The 20,591-nt window shown below is 39.9% G+C and overlaps 1 protein-coding gene across 1 annotated transcript in view; it reads left to right on the top strand.

Moving 5' to 3' along the window:
- The window catches only part of PRDM16 (PR/SET domain 16), a 621,205-nt gene that overhangs the window by 183,420 nt on the left and 417,194 nt on the right, over positions 1 to 20,591 (top strand). The window contains 1 exon segment of the mRNA XM_074306482.1: positions 12,762 to 13,111. Coding sequence (XP_074162583.1) covers positions 12,762 to 13,111 — 350 coding nt within the window.

The following is a 20,591-nucleotide window of genomic DNA, read 5'->3' as shown; positions in this document are numbered from 1 at the left end:
GAAGAGCTTTAAATGTCATACAAATGTCATTGTTATTGTTATTATTAGGCAATTTAAATTATCTGAAGCAGGACATAGCAAAAAAGAGTTCTAAATTTAGGAGAGATCTATGTTATTAGTTGAATAGACAAGTTACTTAAAACTTCTCTGAAGGTAGAGCTAGAATTCAGAAGACCGGGGTACAAATCCTAATGCTGCCACTTATTTGATGTTTGGTTTTAACAGTAATTTCCTCTCTCAGCAATAGTTTCCTTGTCTGTAAAATGAGGACTATATGAATGTTAAGGTCATTTCTGTCTCTAAAATTATATTCCTCATAGTTAGAATGCACTGCCTACCTCATTGGAAAGTTGAAAGGTGATGTAGAACCTGCATTATTATTATGTCATTGTTGTTATTAATAGTAGTAGTCATAGTAACCCATTATCGTCATCATTGTCATCATCATGATCATTTTTATAGTATAGACCCATCAAAACACGTATCTTGGAGAAGAGTTTTCTATACAACTTCTCTATTTTCCATTTTCTTTCAGAAAGATTTTTGTTTGTCTTAATTTTCAGTAGTATTTTATTTTTCCAAATACATGTAAAGATAGTTTTCAACATTCATTTTTTTAAAAATTATTTTATTATAGCTTTTTATTAACAAAACATATACATGGATAATTTTTCAACACTGACTCTTGCAAAACCTTCTGTTCCCAATTTTTCCCTCCTTCCCCTTCCCCCCTCCCCTAGATGTCCAATACATGTTAAATATCAACATTCATTTTTTGTAAAATTTTGTATTCCAAATTTTTCCCTCCCTGCCTTAGCTGCCTCCTCCCCAAGATAGCAAGAAATCTGATATAGATTAAATATGTGCAATTCTTTTAAATATATTTTTCATATTTGTCACATTATACAAAAATCAGATCAAAAAGGGAAAAAAACACAAGAAAGAAAAAACAAACAAAACAGGCGAAAATACTATATTTCAATACTTCAATCCATTTTTGGTCTCCATAGTTCTCTCTCTGGATGCAATTGGCATTTTCCATCCCTAGTCAACTGGAATTGTCTTGAATGACCACACTGTTGGAAGAGCCAAGTCCATCAGTGTTGATCACACAAGCTTGTTGTTACTGTGTACAGTATTCCCTTAATTCTGCACACTTCACTCAGCATCAGTTCATGTAAGTCAGACAGAGATCTTTGGAAAGTCATTTTTCCATTAGTATTTTCCTTATTTAATTTGAAACTCCCCTCTCTCTGAGATCAGCCATAAGTGGCCTTGTGGAGAAATAATCTCTGATTTTTCTATGAAAAAAAAGTTTCTTTGGCTTTTTCTTTTTTTCTTTTCTTTTTCTTTTTCTTTTTCTTTTTTGTTTTTTTTTTTTGCCAGTGTTGATTCTCCTCTTTGGCATCCTCAATCCCAATGCCCAATCCCCCAGCTACTGGGAGATGGCATAATGTTCTAATAATAGCAAGTTAGCCCTCCTATTCAAGAGTAACTAAGAAAACAGGCTGTGCAGTCCAGTGGAAAGAGTACTGGCTCTAATAGTTAAAGACATACACTCAAATCCTCCCTTCAATGCATACTATTTCTGAACTTTGAGTAAATCACTACATTTCTCTGAGCCTCAATTTCCTCATTTGTAAAGTAAGAGGGTAACACTAGGTGATCTTTCAGGTCTCTTATAGTTTGGAATCCAGGATTACTGGACAATGATGTTGTTAGAAAGTTGAATAAGTTTCATTGAAGGCGGTGCTTGTCTGTAGGTGCATAAGGAGGCAAAATGACTTGTGGGTGCCAAAGGTAACTAAGTTAAAGGGATTCTTGTTGAAGGATGGATTAGACCAGATGGCCTTTATGATTTCTTCCAACTCTGATATTTGGGGATGCTGTAATTCTATTTGGTAGCAAGGCAGGGGCTTCTTCTCCCTTCTTCCAAACTTTTTTTATTTTTCTTTGGTGGGACAGTAGCATGTGCCTGATATCTAGCCCACAATTAAAAACCAATCCAAACAAGAGTCTGACCCCAAATAAGCCAGGAACACTTTAGGGAATTTGGTCATATTCTATAAAGTTGGAAGGAGAATTTTTGTGTTTTCTTACTAGTTACTAATGTGGCTTACTTCTCTTTCGGTTGTCGCCTGGATCAGCACAGAACATCTTGACTTGTACATGCAGAGGAAGTGTCATGGCCTAGAAGAAAATGGACTGGATTTGGAGTTAGGAAACTTGGGATCAAATGCCACTTTCTTTACATGCTCTCTGATCTCTAAGACTCAGCTTCTTCATCTGTGAAATGGGAATAAAAAGACCTCTAGTGACATCCTCCTATAGAGTTGTTGATGAAAGTGTTTTGCAAACCTAAAAAAAAAAATGGCAGGCAGCATTATTATGATTCTTTCAGTGGTTCCTGTGGTTCCTCTCAATGCCACCCATTCTTGGCTCCCTGTTTCCTTATTTCATTTAGGTTCTTTCTTTGCTCAGCTCTTAAGGGAAAACTGATAAAGTAACTATATTCTCCAAATCCTCCTCTCTCCTTTGTGTAAAAAGTAAAAGCTGCAGTGCTAGAGCACCAGCCCTGAAGTCAGGAGGATCTGGGTTCAAATCTGTCTCAGACACTTAATACTTCCTAGATGTGTGACCCTGGGGAAGTCACTTAACCCCAATTGCTTCAGAAAAAAAAAAAAAAGTTAAAGGGATTTCAGGCATGGAAGCCTGAAAGGGCTTCCTCTCCAAGTAATATAGTCATAACCACTGGTGCTGTGCTGGCCTGATTATAGGTCAGAAGGGGTTCTTAGGAATGCTCCCCCTCTTCATGGGCTATATAAGCTGACGGAGCATTGGCCCTCCCTGGAAAATTAAAACCCCATCTTTCCTCAAATCCAGGGACTACAGTGACTACCTTGGGGTAGAGAGCACGGGCTAGAAAAGCAAATTTCCTTGAAGTTCCTGAGGGAGTTAGCGCTTTTCCTGAGATTCCGCTTCCATAGAACTGCTCATTACAGGTACTATGTGAAGACTTTGGGGCATTGCAATAGGAGAAAGCATAAAAAAGAAGTCAACCTTCTAGGATCAAACCTCCAGAAAGAGCCATGGAAATTAAGAGGGTTCTAGTCCTTGGGAAGCAATAATAATAACTTACACGTCTATATTACTCTGAAATTTATAAAGTGCTAGATCTTTGCATCTGATTTAAAACTGAAATCTTTACTATACAGTATGGGGGGAGGGGAGTGAAATAATTTGCACACCTGAGGCAAGACTTGAATTCACTTTTTCCTAATTGCAAGTTCTAATACTATGCCGCAATAACCTTGGGAGGCAGGTTGGGGAGTAAAATGCAATTTTCCTCCTTATACACAGCAGTAAAAACACGACTGGCATAAGTTTTTTTTTTTTTTTCCTGAGCTGGGGTTAAGTGACTTGCCCAGGGTCACACAGCCAGGAAGTGTTAAGTGTCTGAGATCAGATTTGAACTCGGGTCCTCCTGAATTCAGGGCTGGTGCTCTAGCCACTGCACCACCTAGCTGCCCCCCTGGAATAAGTTGAATAGAATTTTTACACGTGGACGAAGGAAGTCCTGAGTTCAAATCCCACCACTCATTAAGGGCAAATCCCTTGAGAGATTCAGGCAGCTTTAACGAAAAGGTAGATCGTGATCTCTTTGGGTTCTTCATTCACTCAGGACTGTGCTAACACTAAGTCTGCCGAGTTAAATGGCTTCTCTGTGACCACACAGCTCATAAGTATCAGAGGCTTGGCTCCCATGCAGGTCCCTCCAGTCCAGTCAAGTCAACCAGCATTTGTTAAGTACCTACCGTGCGCCAGGGCCCGTTACTCCACCCCGCCTCTCTTACGGAGAACAGAGCGCCCTTTTCAATTGCCCTCCCCCAGAAAGAAAGCCCGCAGGTGCTCTCTGGGCCCGATCCCGCGCCAGGCGCAGGGGGGTTCCTCTGCCGCAGTCACTTCCCCCTCCCCCCCACGGTTGGTGAAAAGTAAGGCGGGAACAGCCAGCATCTTGTACCTGCAGCTGGCGGCTAGCTCGCTGTTCTCCCTTGGAATTAAGAGCCTCATCAGACGCAGGCAGCGAAGCATCTGACTTGCTAATACCGGGAGAGAGCACAGTTACAGTAACCACAAGTATTTTCGGGATTACGGCCTGTAATACTTAGGAAAGCTTGTTTCTGGGGTCATGTTTGCCTAAGAAGCCCGCTGCACTTTTTACTAGAGGAAACATGTGTAAGTTACAGCAGACAGACGCTTGTAAGTTACAGCAGGCACTTGTGAATTACAGCTTGGAGAAAAAAAAAAAAAATTTGGAACCGGAAAAATTGAGGAAAGCAAGATTCTTCCTGGAATAAATGAGTTTTCGGTGGGTGATGGACATGAGCAAAATCTTTCTGAAGTTTGGGGATGGATCCCGGGGAAGATATTAAAGGGAACGGAGTGTTTGCTCATTAAAGTGAACCCCGATGTTCTTCATTAATTTCTTGGTTCTGGCCAAGGAGAAATGTGTTCCACGCTGAAAATGGTCATTTTTTGTGGGGTGCTATTCCCTACCCCATTACATCACAGGTCAGTCATTAATATGCACTGTGGGAGACCCTCTCTGTGCACCGGGGCCCACAATGGATCATTTGTTGTTCTTATTCTGGTGGAAAATCTAGGGCTTCTCTCCCCAGTCTGCTGCTGTGCATTTAACTGAGAAATCAGCTCCCAAAATTCTGCTCAGGAGGCTTTGGCGCAATGGGAAATGTGTTTCTTTCCCTCCTCTTCATCTCAAGGGACCCATGGGAACCGCAGGGGGATGTCTGTACCACCCTGCAAGGGACGAATCTTGGATAACGATTTTTTATTGCTGGTTCTTTGTCATTTGATTCAATTAAAGAAGCATTTGTGCAGAGTTTCAGGCAGCATCTTAAGGCAGGAATAGATAAACACAAATAAGAAACAATCCTCAAAGAGTTTATAATCCACATTCTTTTTTTATTATTATTTTTTTTGCAAGGGTTCAGGGAGACAAATATTTATTAAATTATTTATTAAATACCTATTATGTACAAAGTACTGCAAAATCAGGGTGCTGGGGTTGAATAGGATACTCTATTTAGAACCATATAGCATTAGATCTCGGAGGACCTTTATTGTATTATGTGACTGAAAAACATAGAATGTTGGAGTTCACCGGGACCTTAGAATAAAAATATTAGAGCTGGGAGGAGTCTTAGAACATAGCAGTGAAGAACAGGAAGAGGCCTTTGAACAAAGAATGGCAAAGCTGGGAGGATTTTAGTATATAAAATATAAATTTGTATCTATATCTATCTATATCTATATCTATCTATCATATCTATAGATATAGAAATAGATATATAGATATATATCAGAGAAAAGGACCTTAGCAGAATATCAAGTCCAAACCCTTCATTTCACATATGAAGAGACTGGGACCCAAGGAGATGAAATGATTTTCCAAAAGTCAGATGGAAAGTTAGTGGCTCGAGCATATTTAGATTACACAGACCACCTTTCCTGCCGCTCTCTGCCAAGGCCATCCACATCAAAATTAGCTTTGGAGAGGTGGGGAAGATCCATCTTCTGGAGCCCAGACATGGGCTGTTTTCCTCTTGCAACAGCGCCTGCATTCTGAACAGCCTTTGTAAAGCCTCTAAGACAAAGGTCCTTCATCTTGTTCGTCATGGATCCTTTTACAGTTAGTCGGATGGGGCCTACTGTCCCCTTCTCAACATCATGCATAAGACAAAATAAATAGGATTTCAGAGGAAATCAATTATTCTGAAATACGGTTGTCACAATATATGTGTTTATACACATGCATGGATACTACCATACATATGTGAATATATTTATATATACATAGGTACATGTACCTCATCCACATAGATGTGTTCCTGCTTCCCCTTTCCATATGTATCTGCCCAAGTTCACAGAATCCAGTTTGCAAACCTTGGAAGACAATAAATGAAGAAATAAAACAATTTAGAAGCTAACTCAAAACAAAACTCCAACAAGCCATCACCACCAATCAAAAAACCTTCCTGCTTTGGTGACTCAAAGATCACAGGTTTAGTTGAGTCCATGTTTTGTTCTAATAGCAGCCACAGAGATGACAAGTTTTGAAGGCAAGGCATTGAATTACTTCTCAGTCTCAGCTTTCTCATCTGTAAAATGATAAGTTATGATATTATACACATATATTACAGACACAAATATATTATGCATAACATATACCATACAGTCAATATGTTATATGTAGACATACATGTTTTATGCATATAATACACATCCACAACATGTAAATTATATGATGTATAATATGTATATAATATGTATTATAATATATATACATATATATATACTATAACATGCATGGTACATGTAAACAGAAATGTAATATAAAGACATATATATATAAACCACTACATTATAAACATTCAATTGCACACATGTATGTACACATATGTGAATATATGTGTATATATAATATTATATTGTAAATGTATCTATGCATATATATCTATATCAGCAGATTATGTAGACGTACATCCATATACATGTATATGTATGTGTATGTGTGTAATTTATCAAAGTTATCTGGTTTGTAGCTAAGAAAGCCCAGTTTCAAGTGTAACCACTGACACTTCACAACTTAGAAAGAAGATGTCAACTTCTTTTTTTTTTTTAGTTTTAAAACATATTATTTGTTGACCTTTTAAATTTTATTTATATTTTTTGACAGTATACATGTATGAGTAATTTTTTTATAACATTATCCCTTGTATTCATTTTTCCAAATTATCCCCTCCCTCCCTCTACTCCCTCCCCTAGATGACAGGCAATCCCATACATTTTACTTGTGTTACAGTATAACCTAGATACAATATATGTGTGTAAATACCATTTTCTTGTTGCACATTAAGTATTAGATTCCGAAGGTATAAGTAACCTGGGTAGATAGACAGTAGTGCTAACAGTTTACATTCACTTCCCAGTGTTCCTTCTCTGGGTGTAGTTGTTTCTGTCTATCATTGATCAACTGGAAGTGAATTGGAAGGAAGATGTCAACTTCTATTGGTAGAAGGGACTTCCTCAACTGGGAGAGGGTCAAATAAGTTCATATATAAAGCACTTCACAAAACTTAAAGTGCTATATAAATGCTAGCTATTATTTTCTAAACCAATGAAATCATTAGTCTAGTCCCTTTTCACCTATATATTTCTACGTTTATACATATATTGTCTCATATACATGTTATATAATATATACTATGTATTTATACATATATGCCCTTATATAAATGATTCCTCATAACAGAATGTGCTGCTTGGTATAATATTTAGCTTATGCTTCATAAATATCATCTGATTTGAACCTCAGACAATTTTATGACGTAAGCATGATTAGGGATTACTTGTCCATGATGATCCCGTAAAAATTATGAAAAGGAAGACTTCAATCCAGGTCTCTCTAGTGCATCCCAGCAGTCACTCTGATATAGTGACTCCTGCAGGCCCTTGCTAGATAAATAGCTCTCCAGAGACCCCTTTGTTAACCTGGCCACATTCACCCTGCTGGCCAGTAACATCACTTGTATTCTTGCCTTCTTTCTTAATCTTCTAAGCCTAGAACTTAGTGGGATACCTCTCACTGGAGTTGTTGGGACATAGGGAGGAGGCAGACAGGGAGCCTGAAACATTAATCTAAGAATTCTTTGGAAATATAAAAATCCATCGTCAACTTATCCCAGATATACAGAAGACCCTCAAACAGAAAGGCAAGCTTATGTAGTTTTTCACTGAGAAAAAACTGTAGAGAACAAAGTGGAGAGAGGAATAAAAAACACAGGCTGTTGTAGTAAGTGATGTGGTGGATGTGGGATCAGCAAGACCTCAATTTGAATTCTGCCTCAGACCCGCATTGGCTGTGTGACCCCAGCCCGTGTCTCAGCCTCTCTGGACCTCATCTTTCTTATCTGCAAAATGAGGGACCTGTGACCTCTATAGTCCCTTTCAGCTCTGAAGCTATTATCTGGGAAGATTTTAGAGGGGAAGGTGTCCAATTGAGTTGAGATGGCTGAAAAGGAGAAAAGGAGTTTGGAACTAAGCTTTAGTTAGAGCATCCCTCCGGGTGAATGAATAAATGAATGAGTGAATCAATCAATCAATGGCTGAATCAATGGATTGATGAATGCCTACTCAGTGGGAAGTCGGTTGGATTTCTTCACTTCTCAGACCCAATTTATAAGTTCCAAGGATTGATTGCTAACAAGTGGGGCTGTCTACAAGTTTCCCAACAGGAATTCAGCCTGAATTCAATAAAGCAGACAAAGAGTAGGTCAAATGATTCCCCCATAGGAGAAATGTCTTATGGGGTGGGCTATTACTTAGGAGAAATGAAGAAGCTTGGCATTTCCTGGCAAGAGTCAGGGTATGATTTCTCCTCTTCTTGTTTCTTACCTCTTCTCTTTTTTATTCCCTTCCATCTTTATTTCCTTCTATGGGTAGGCCTCCCTGAAGGATTCTTGGGAAAGGGCCCACACAGCCATGATTCCATAACCTGAAACAGCCACAAAACCCAAATAAAAAATTTCAGGTTTCCCTACAAGTAAATAACAGAATTGTATCATGATGATTTCTAAAGTTATAAGGAGAGAGGGGGAGGAGGGAAAGACACAAAAACTGGTATTCTTGGCACTGCCTTCTCCTGTGCCAGAGAATAGTGATCGGGGATACTCCGGCCATAATTGAAGGCTGGTTAGCAGTGATTGTAGGCCTGCCTTGGTGTTGCAAGCGCTAGTGGTACTTTAACAAATTACCCTTAGCTTACTCTGTCCATTTGCTGAAAATCTCCATCCAGGCTTGTTTTAAAGAGGTGTCTATTTGGGGTGATGCCCCAAATGCCTCTCTGAAGGAGTCTGTTTTGGAAGCCAGTCTTTTAAACCCTGAGACTTACTGGTAAGCACGCCAATTTATGTTAGAATTGTGACCTGGATATTGGATATCTGACCCATTTCTTCCTGCCCTACCTGATTTCCAAACTGTTTTCCCCCCTAGTGTTGTTTGTTGCTCCCAAAACACAGCCATACTAATTAAGCCCTTCAGTCAGTCTGAGAAGTAAAGCTGAGCTCTCACCACAATTACAGGAGATGAGATGGAGATATACCGAGGATAAGCCTACCCCACCAGCTAACCAGGAGACCTGATGGAGGAACCATGCTTTAATCAGCAGGAAATCCTTCCTCCTTCCCATGAATCCTTTGGTTGCTTGGCCCATAGATTAAACATGTGCACCCCACCCCTAAAAGTGCCAACTTTCTTACACTGGGTAAGAATATTATTTTATTTTGCAAGTCATATCAAGAAAAAAGAAAATTCAAAAATCCCAAGAAGACTCTAGACTTTGATTTAGATCTGACAGGGATATCAGAGATCATTAAACTTCCTTGTTTTCTGGCAGGAGGATGCTGCCATCCATCCCTGGGATGTGACTTGCCTTACGTCTCACAGGCAGCAAACAGCAGAGGCGAAATTTAAGCCCCGTCCTTCAGACATCAAAATACAGCCTTTGTTCTCCTGAACCGTATTGCCTTTTACTCAACTTTTGGGAAAGTTTCCTGACTTTTAATTCTAGTTGTAGCTCTCAGAAATAATCACACATTCCCTAATTGTGCTGGAAGGGGGAGAAAAAAAGGGGGTCCACACCCTTCAGGATCTGAAGGAAGTGTATTGTACAGAGACTGAGTTATCCAGCCTCATTTTGTTTGTTAGCTCAGTGCAGTTACCAATTCCAGATAATAAGGTGGCATGTTAATTACCCCCTCTCATAATTTACCTCTATTCTGCAGGCATTCCGTGGGGATGTTTTATGGGGGTGTTCTTTGAAACCTAAACAACTCCAGATCCTTAGGGTGGAGGGAAGCAACAGCTGTAGTTTTTGTTGTCGAATTTCTGAAAGGATCCTAGGAGTCAATTAAAAAGGAACCGTTGGCCACTTAAAATGTAATAATTACTTCTGTGAATGCCGCTAAATTAAATAAGTGTTATCCCCATGATTCCCCCCCACCCCAAGACTTTGGTTTCTTTTGAAAGAAAACATTTTGTTAGTCTTTGAGTGAATCTGTTAGCAGCCAGTGTGCGAAAATATTAAATCTGCTTTTTTTTCCTTTCTTTTTTTTCCCCCTTGGGGCATGAAAATAATCTTTTCCTTGGGACTTTGCTTTCTACAGTTTTATATGAACTAGCAGAAAGGGAATGAACCATGGTGGGAGGAGGGGGGATAGGGAGAAGAGGGTCAAACTGGCCACTTCATTGGATAGACAACAAGATTAAAATGATTGAGGCAGGAATTAAGTGAATTGAATGTCCCTCCTTTGGTACCTGGTATTTTAAGTACTCCTTTCCCCATTCTTTCTTTTTATTTTTTTTTCTATTAACTCTTATCATCCATACCCTCTTCTCCTTCATAAACAGTTTGCTAGCTTCTTCAGTCAATCAATCAAGAGCATTTCTTCCACACCTCTAAGTGCTAGGCACTATGCAAAGTGGTGGGCATGGATACAAGGCAAAAATGTAACAGCTCCTGCCCTCAAAGAGTTTCCATTCTGTTAATTTGGAACAACATATGACTGGGTACAAAATGTGTGCAAAGTAATTGGAAGGGAGATGCTGGAAACTGGGGTGGGGAAAGGAATCAAGAAAGGCTCCCTGTTACTTAAGCTGAACTTTGAAGAAAATAAAATTTGGTTAATGTGGGGATTTGGTTTGCTTGCTTACAAGTTTGTATTGTGGGGTTTTTCTATTTTTTTCTTGCTTTTATACTTGTGGGAGAGAGAAATAATAAACTAAAAATAAAATAAAATTAAGATGGATTCTATAAGGCAGAAGTCAAGATGGAGCATCTTCTGAGCATGGGGAAACATCTATGAGATGGGATGTTTGTGTGAGAAACAGAAAAATGGACAATTTCACGTAAAGTGAAAAGTCCATACAAAGAAAGGGAATCATGAATAGGTCAGTTGGAGCCATGCTGTAAAAAGTTTTGCTTGCCAAACAGAAGATTTAATTTCATCTCCATCCTCAAAAGCTCCTCACTTGATCATTCATTCCCTGGTAGCTATTGTCCCAGAATTCTCTTGCATTTTGTGGCTAAAATACTTGAGGCAGGCAACTACCAGAAAGCCATACTGCTGCTGATGTCCCGCCAGGTCCTACCCTTTCTTGCTTCCCCCTTGATAACATTTCACGTGATGGCTGATTGAGTGATGTGAGGGAATACTCCAGCCAGTGTACTGGGGTCTCTTTGTCTCCCCCATTTTAGGACAAGGTATGGGGTCTCTTCCATCATGTCCTGAAGTTGGGAGTTCTTTCATTCTCCCTCTCTCCAAAATCATATTCATCCAGAATATCAGATTTGCTAGGTTCGACTCCAATCATTCCAAGTATCTGGGATTTTTCAATAACCATCCTGTTTGGAGAAAAAGAAGTCAGACTTGATTTTCAGAATCTTTTTGAATCTTTGATATTGTCTTGTGGACAACACTGTCCTTGTCTTCCAATGGAGCATCAGGGTTTACTTTGAAAAGGTTCCATCTCTTTGGTATCTGAGCCTCAAAAGTTGTAGGTAAAGCATTCGGCCAAAACTGTGTAGAGATTAAATGAGTATTGTGTTTCCCATCATTCACATGATTTCACCTTCTGTCTCCATGCCCTTGAAGCTTTTACCCAACCCCTTTTCAGGAGGAACAAGAGGAAGTGAGCCTTAATTATAGTGTGAAGGCCTTACACTAGAAACAAGGAAGAACTTGTTACTGGTGATGGTTGACGTCTCAGTTACTGGAAGAGGTTTTAGAATCCCAACTTTGGAGAACTTTAAAAATAGGGTAGTCTTTCCTTTGGCCAGGAAGGTTTAGTATGGTATTGCCTGGAGGCAGGAGGATATATTCATTGACCCTTTGACTTACTTATAGGCTTAAAAATGTCCAAAGTCTTAGGTGAAATCCCTCCCTTTACATTTTAGGGGCCCCTCATTATAGTAAATCTACCTTATTCTTCCCAGGAATAAATGACTTCGATGTTGGGAAAAAATCTTAGAAAAAGTTCGAATCTGGATCTAGAAGACTTGGGTTCAAATGATCTTTGTGACCTTGGCAAAGACACAGCCTCCCTAGACCTCAATTTCTTTATCTGTAGAATGAAAGGACTAGATAAGATGACTTTTTAATGTCCTTTGAGTTCAAGGATCCAAGATCCTAACATCTAAAGCTACCACATAATGAAATGGGATGCCTCCAAAAGTGGTGAGCACCACACTACAGTGGAGGTCTTCAAGCAGAGGCTAAATTTAGTAAGATGCTGAAGGAGTGCTTTTTGGAATATGTGTCGTCTCTGACTTCCCTTCCAAATCTGCTATTCTGTGATCCCTTCCTTCCCAGTATCTCCTCATAATCCAGTCCCTTGAAATATCCTCCCCATGTTTACTTGGAAATATTATTTACTCCACTCTGACATGGTAAGCTTCTTGGGAGCAGAGTTTGTGCCCATACCTCTCATCCACAATTCCTGGCAGCAAACAACAGATTCTTAATAAATGGTTATGGCATGGAATTAAAAACGTAGTTGTTGTTTTTTTCCCCCCATTTTTATTGACAATCTTCCCGGTCTAGCCCAATTAGTTTCATGATTTTTTTTTCCACTGTGGGAAGGGTTTACTACTCAGCCTAAGAACCTTCTATTATTTCCTCTAGGTGACAGCGATATTGTAAATAATATGTATGAGACAGACCCGGACCTCTTGGCTGGTGAAAGTGCAGAGGAGGAGACCGAGGACAGCATCATGTCCCCCATCCCCATGGGACCGCCTTCCCCCTTTCCCACCAGTGAGGATTTTACCCCAAAGGAGGGTTCACCTTATGAGGCCCCCGTCTACATTCCTGATGACATTCCAATCCCAGCAGACTTTGAGCTCCGAGAGTCCTCGATTCCAGGGGCCGGACTGGGAATCTGGGCCAAGAGGAAGATGGAAGTTGGGGAACGGCTGGGGCCTTTCATGACAGTGCCCAGGACCACGCTGAAGGAGACAAACTTTGGATGGGAGGTGAGAACTCTGAGTATGATTGATCACCCTCATTTGTCTTGTGCTCAATCTATTTATAAATCAGGGGATCGAGCCCACCCGGCTGCCCCGAGGCGGGAGGCCATGGGTAAAATGAGTTGGCTAATGTCACATTTCCCTGGCTTATTTTATGCCCCAGCCTCATGACGCCATTCAGAAAACATCAGAGGTTCTCATGGGCTGCTCTGGGCCCCAGAAAGTTGTGCTTGCTCTCCTCCAAGAAATGTATCTTTAATGACCTCATGTCTTAAAGAATCCCATGCTTCCCTTGTGGCTCATAGGTGGTAAGGCTATGGAGTCACAGCGGCACACAAAAGATTAATCAAACGGATGAGAGTCAGTTCCATTTGCAAATGTTTCTGTGGCTGAGAAACTTGAATCTCTTCTGGCCCAAATGGAAGCTAGCCGTTAAAAAACAATCTAGTAGCCAATGACATTCCCCAAATACCTGACAGCCATGAGCTATAAAAAGAAGGCTGTAGCTCCTTCATCCCCCAATTATCAAAGGCTTTGGGGTTTTTTATAGGTGTCTGGAATGCCCAATTCCCAGATTAACATTGTACAGAAAAGAATGAGAATTTCTACCTCCTACTCACCCCCCACCTCCAGAGCATGTTTGTCTTAAAAAAAAAAAAACCACTAATGAGGTCCAGCCAGAGGTGGTCTGCAGAACAGAAGGACACTAGGGCAGGAAGTTGGCTTAAATTTGAGGGATGCAAACTATAGTTACCTGCTGGGATAACTGGAAGGTAGAGGCAATCAGAAAATCTGTAGGCAGGGATCTATTGGAGAATTGACCTAGATCTTCCTAGATTTGCAAGACATTCAGGACTGTAAACACTCAGGGTGGGGGTAATGGGGGGGTAGAAATCTCATAAAACAGGTTTTTTTCCAATTATTCCTGGTCTTTACACTGTATATGGAAACTAGATTTTGGGCAAATATATATATATATATATATTTTTTTTTTTGGTAGTGATCTTTCCTAAGGAGAAAAGAAGGAATTAAATCTCTGGTTGTTTTGTAGCTTTTGCAAGGGTTGGAATAGAGGAAGTTCTGAGAGAAGAGAAGTAAGATGGAGAAGGAAAGAACCTTGAAGGGAATGGTTACCCCTTATTGAAACACCCAGGCGAGGGAGCAGAGCTAGAGGAATGAGATCAGAAGCAGGTTATACAGAATTTCTTTTTTATCTCTTCTCCTAATTCCTAGATCAATAAACATTTACTAAGGACTTAATATGTGCCAGGTATTGTGTTAAATTTATACCAAAAAGGCAAAATAATCCCTTCCCTCAAATAACTCTGGTCTTATCACTTCTGGAATATTATACTTCAGTTGGAAGTATATTTTAGGAAGGGCATTGATAAGACCGAGATTGCCTAGAGGAGAAAGATCAGGTGAATAAAGGACTTTGAGTCGGAACCACATTTTTGTTGGTCTTTGCAGTCATTTCTGACTCTTCATGACCCCTATCTAAGGGTTTTCTTGGCAAAGATACTGGAGTTGTCGGCCATTTGCAGATTAAAAGAATCAGGCGGGTTAACCAGAAGAAAAGAAGATGCAGAGACCTAAAAGCTGGTGAAAGAGCAAATTAGATGATTTCTATCCAGAAGGCAGAACCAGGAGTAGTGGTTTTAGAGTATGGATATCATTTGTAGAGATGCAAATTTAATGTGTTCATAGGTAAAAGATAAGAAACTTCCCGACATCTCGAGCTCTCCTAAAGTAAAATGAGTTGCCAGAAGAGGGAATAGCTTCCTTTTCAATAGAAACCTTCCTAGAGAGGTCAAAGAATTTCGAAAACATTTATTAAGCATCTCCCATGTTCCAGACACTGTGCTAAGTGTGATGTGAGAATGTTGTGAAAAGGATTACTTTTTCAGGTGTGGATTGGACTGGACGCCCTCTGAGGTCTCTTTCAATTTAGAGTCCTGAGATTTGGTGAAATGTCTTTAGTTCATCACCTCTCTGTGAAGGAGGACTTTAAAAAAAATTATCTCCAAATTAAATAGCTACACCCAGGGTACTCCTTGGCGATGATAGAAACTCTGTTTTGGGGATGCTACATCTTTTAGGAGCACCTAGGTCTTTTCTGATCTTAATCTCACTAGGCCTCTTGCCATGTGCGACTGATTCAAGTGTATTAAAGTAACCCTCTTGACCATAAAGAGTTAATGTGCTTTGCAATTATGCCTTGGAGTCACTTGGGTCCTGGAAGACTGGCTTATAATTTCTTTCAGAAGGAATTGCCTCCTAAAGAGAGGATATGTCTCCCATTAGGATACTGGGACATAGTCTAGATTCTTTAGCATTATCAACAGTCATGGTGAAATGTAGCCCCATGGTCTCAGATTGGGTTTTGGATATGTTGCTGCAAAATAGAATAAAGAAAAAAAAAATCAATACAAAGGATGACTTTCTTAAAGAGTTAATCAGCTAACCCACAGTCAACAAGCACGTCTCAATCTCTTATTGTGTGCTAGGAATTCTGCTAGTGCTGGGGATTCAAAGAAAGGCAAAAAACACAATCTCTCTCCTCAAGAAGCTCGAAGTTTAATGGGAGTGGGGATAGGGAGTGGGGAGAAAAATAAGATGAAAATAAGATGTATATATAAGTTACATGTAGAACACTTCAAGAGGAAGTCGCTAACTTTAAGGGGCAGCAGAAAAGGCTTCCTGCAGAAGGTGGGATCCGAGCTGGAATCTGAAGAAAGTTAGGAGGCGGAGGTGAAGAGGGCAAACATTCTGGACGTGGGGGAACGCATGTGCAAAGGGAGAGTTGGGACGTGGAGTGTCATGTGCTCTGTTCAAAGTGATGTGGGTCACTGTAGGATTGTAGTGCAAGGATCTGAATGAATGAATGAGTGATTAAGCCGAGTGAATCAGATTTTCTTATCCTAGAAGATATTAGAAATTACAATGAATTTTGTCCTGCGTGTATAATAGAGGTGAATTCTTGGCTACTCCTTTCGAATCAACAATGGATGATGATAGATGATGGTTCCTAGAATAAACCATAGATCATAGAATAAATATGTTACAGCTTATTTTACAGATAAAGAAACTGAGGCAAATAATGACTTGTTTAGGATCACACAGTGAGGAAGTGTCTGAGGCCAGATTTGAACTCAGGATTACCTGCCTCCAGGTACACTATGGCACCTTTGGCCTGCCCCCTCATGTACCTACTATATGCCAGTCATTGAACTAAATTCAGGGAATAGAAAAAAGGCTTTATACTAGAAAACTAGCCTAATGATCAAGAAGATGAGAATTAAAGTCTAGCTTCTGCTAGATTCTGACTGTGTGACCTGGGCATTCAGTGCCCCCCTAAGGGCTAGAAACTGAAAAATAGGTGTCCTTCTGCCTCGGCTCCCGGGGAGCGCACTCTGATGAAATCATCAGCCCCATTTCGTGAAAAAGGCACGTGGTTTTTTGGCTGTGAAATGAAGCTATTTGCCCTGCCCTGCCCTGCCTGGCATTTGGACAAGTAGAGTCAAAGAACAGATAGTTCGGCAGCCCTCCCAAGAGTAGGTGGATTGGGGATGATGAAGGGCATGTGAATTCGACGATAATCTTTCTCAAGACCTTCAGGGGACTTTGTTCTCATCTACTGTGTCCTGATACAAGTTTCTATTTGCTCATTTTTAAGAAATGGTCCATATCTCCATTACTCATTGAATGCCAGAGCTGGTACGAGCCGTTTCTGTTATCGGCCCTATGTGTTGACTCTGTGATATTATTTATTTTGGGTCGGACGTGCGAGAACGTTCTCCTCAGATTTCTGCCCCGCTCTTTTGTTCCCTGAGCATGACCCGACAGCTACCTTTCATGCCAGCAGTTGGAAATATTTGCCCTCGATCCAACGTCCTCAAACAGAGCTGCAGACGCACCCGGCATTATCTCTTCTGACCTTGTTTTCTTTGAGAGTTCAGGCCCTGATTACCTTGCCTTCATGATCCATCTTGTGCCTTTGTTACCCCGTGGCCATCCATTAAAGGGGCGAGTCATTGCTGTCATGGGGTGGAGAGGCCCATGTGGAGCTGGAGAGGGAGCATCTACACACACTGAAGAAAGGGGAGATGGGAGGCGATAATCCAGATAATGAGGATCTAGCCGACTTGGAAATAGTTAATTATGGGAGGGTAGGGCTTTGAGTTTTTTTTTTTTCCCTTTTTTTGGTTTTGGGGGAGAATTGAGCAAGTCACTTAATTGTTTAGATAGAGATTTTAATTCTCCACACCTGGGTTGTGTTCATATAAATAGTCGAATTTGCCAAGTTCACCAGGAGGCTTTCATGTTTACATTACTGAGCACCAAATTAGTGTTGATGCTGTATTACTTTCATTAATGCTACGAATAATACCTAACACTTTAAAGTTTGCAAAGCACATTACAAATATTATTTCCCTTAATACACACAACAACTCTGGGAGGTAAGTGTTATTATTATCCCCATTTTACAGAAGAGTAAAACAAGGCTAACAGAGGTTGCACAGTTAGTAAGTAATAGAGGAAAAACTTGATCTCAGTTCTTTCTGACTCCCAAACCAGCATTCTATTAACTAGACCACTTTGGGGAATACAATTTGATTCATTGCAGTCAAGTCAGCAAGCATTTATTAAATGTCTATTATGTGCCAGGAACTCTGCTAAGCACTAGGGATGGGGCCTGTTAGGTCCCAGGGCTGGGAATTTTCAGTTCTTACCCATTGCAAGCAGGTACGTGCTTGAAGATTGTCTGGCTATATATCCTCCATTGTCCTCCATACTGCTCGCTAATGACTTTTTAATTCACAGAATTGCTGACAACTTGCTCTATAAGCATTTCACTCCATACCAGAAAATATTGAAATGTAAAAATGCAAAATAAAAATACGAGAAGTTATGGTTCTATTTGAGAGGTAATAGGATTATAATACAGAGAGTTAAGCTCAGAACCAGAAAGAAGATGTGGGTTTAAGCCCTGCCCTTAATACACACTGGTTCTATGACTTTGTATAATCATGTGGCCCTTTAGTCCGCCTGTCCCCTCACCCCCAATTCTCTAAGACTATAAATCCCATCTGAGATTTATATTGGTAAAAGAGTTTCTTTCTGGGTTATCTATAACAATGAAATTATAAATTCCATTTTTAATGAAAAATTCTCAATGAATTATCCTTGATTCACTTTCCTCAAGATCTTGCTCAGGAGAAAGAATCTGAAGGTAGGACAATGAAAAAAAAATCTATTTTGGAGATGGGGGAAGAGGGAGATGATTTCTCAAATTCTGTCCACTTTAGAGTAGGACTTTACAGAGATCAGAAGTTCTAGGCCAGTGGTCCTCAAACTTTTAAAATAGGGGGCCAGTTCCCTCAGACTGTGGAAGGCCGGACTATAGTAAAAACAAAAGCTCACACTCTGTCTCCACTCCTCAGCCCATTTGCCATAACAAGGCGGGCCGCATAAATGTCCTCAGCGGCCGCATCTGGCCCGTGAGCCGTAGTTGGAGAACCCCTGTAGGCCTTAAAAAGCATTCCTAGATCACAAATTCTTTGGCAAATTTATTTGAGAATAACATATTCTTTGAGTGCATTTGGAATATTTAGTGGGTCCCCTCACTGATAACATTCATGCAGAGGCTGGATGCCAACTGGCTGGGTGTCTTGTAGTGTATTCCATTATTCAGGTGATATTGTAAAAAATTCTTGAGATTCCAAAATAATATTAGGAAGAATTTTATTCTACTCAATCATTATCAACAGATCATTTATTTGGATTAGATTTAGGGGACAGTTATGACATAGGACACAAGAAGGTCAAGAAGGGCAAGTCCTGTTTCCGACACATGTGAATCTGGACAAAGATTCTGTCAGCCTCAGTTTCCTCATTTATGAAATGAGTATAATGATAGCACCTAGTATTTGAAAAGTTATTTGTGAGTATCAAGTGAGATAGAGGTTTCTGTGAGTCTTTCCTTGCATCACACCTTTAACCTAACTGAAAACACAGTACCCAAATCAATTCAAACTGAATTTTGGGTTTCCTTATTTCCAGCCCTAATAGAAACCATGTCTCTCATTTGAGGATGTTAAAACATCCCATTCACCAAAACTTCAAGCTTACTCATTATAAGCTGAAGAGCTTCAAAGATCAAATGAAGCCCCTAGAAGGCTACCCAGGACCTTAAAATCAAAGAAAGTACACAATTATTTATTCAGGAAATTTCTCCTTAAGCCAAACAGGAAAAATCATGCTTACCTTATTTACAAAACTCTCCTTTAACCTAATTTATTGCTTTTGCATGTTGGCTCCAGTACTCAAGCTGTATATTTCTTAGCCTTTTCTGCTCAAACTGCCTTAAAACAGGAAAAAATAGATCACAATTTCATTTCATGGGTCAGGGTATTTTTTTTTAGGAGTGGCGGTACATGGGCAGTGAGTTATTCACTCCTGTTTCAAAGGGAAAAATGAGAAGTGTCAGAGGGTTTCCCATGTATGTGTGTGCACACATGTGTGTACAAATATGTGTGCATGCATGTATGTTCAGTGTTAGCCTGAAAAGCGATTTTTAAAAAATTCTTGGTTTGTTTTTCTTCTTTGGGAGACTATGTGTAAGAGATGTCCTTTCTGGGAAACCTTCAGTAGAAGCAACAGAAAGGATCACATAATCTTGGAGTTTGGAACCTCAAGAATCATCTCGAACATCCCAGAGCTAAACAGAATTCTCTTCTCTAACCTTGCCCCAAAGTTGGTCATCTAGCCTCCTGTTGAATACTTCCAATGATGGGGAATTCACTACCTACAAAAAGAACCTATCCCATTTTTTTAGAATGCTCTAGGTGCTCTAGTTGTTGTTTTTCCATAGATTGACCATAAATTTGTCTTTTCCTCCTCAACATGCTTAATTCTGTTCCCTGGGGTGAAACAAAACACATGTAGTTCTGCATAACAGTTTTGTGCAAGAATTGAGATCTGGGTTTAACGAACTCCTTTTGATAGATACTAGCTGTGTGACCTCAGGCAAGTCATTTAATTCTATTAGTCTTGATTTCTTCACTTGTTAAAAGAAGGGATTATTTGATGATGATGATGATGATGATGATGATGATAGCTAATATTTATTTAGCATCTATTATATGCCAGATATTGTGCTAAACACTTTATAAATATATGTCTTTGGATTCTCACAATAATCCTGGGAGATGGGTACTATAATTATCCCCATTATACAGTTTAGAAAACTGAGACAAATAGGGTTAAATGATTTTCCCAGAGCCACACAACTGATGGGTATCTGAAATTCAATTGGAACTCATGGTTTCCTGGCTCCTGATTCAGGGCTCTGTGGCTCCCCCAGCAGCTCCATCTTGATCCTAAAAAAGGAAGCCTTTTGGTACAATCAAGGCAAAAAAAATAATTTCTGATCCATATTGTTTGTGGGGTTTGGGGAAATCATTTTAATTTTCACAAGTCACAG

The sequence above is a fragment of the Sminthopsis crassicaudata genome, chromosome 3 (assembly GCF_048593235.1).
Source record: "Sminthopsis crassicaudata isolate SCR6 chromosome 3, ASM4859323v1, whole genome shotgun sequence".
In the NCBI taxonomy this organism is placed as follows: domain Eukaryota; kingdom Metazoa; phylum Chordata; class Mammalia; order Dasyuromorphia; family Dasyuridae; genus Sminthopsis; species Sminthopsis crassicaudata.
This window is presented reverse-complemented; position numbering and strand designations above follow the sequence as displayed.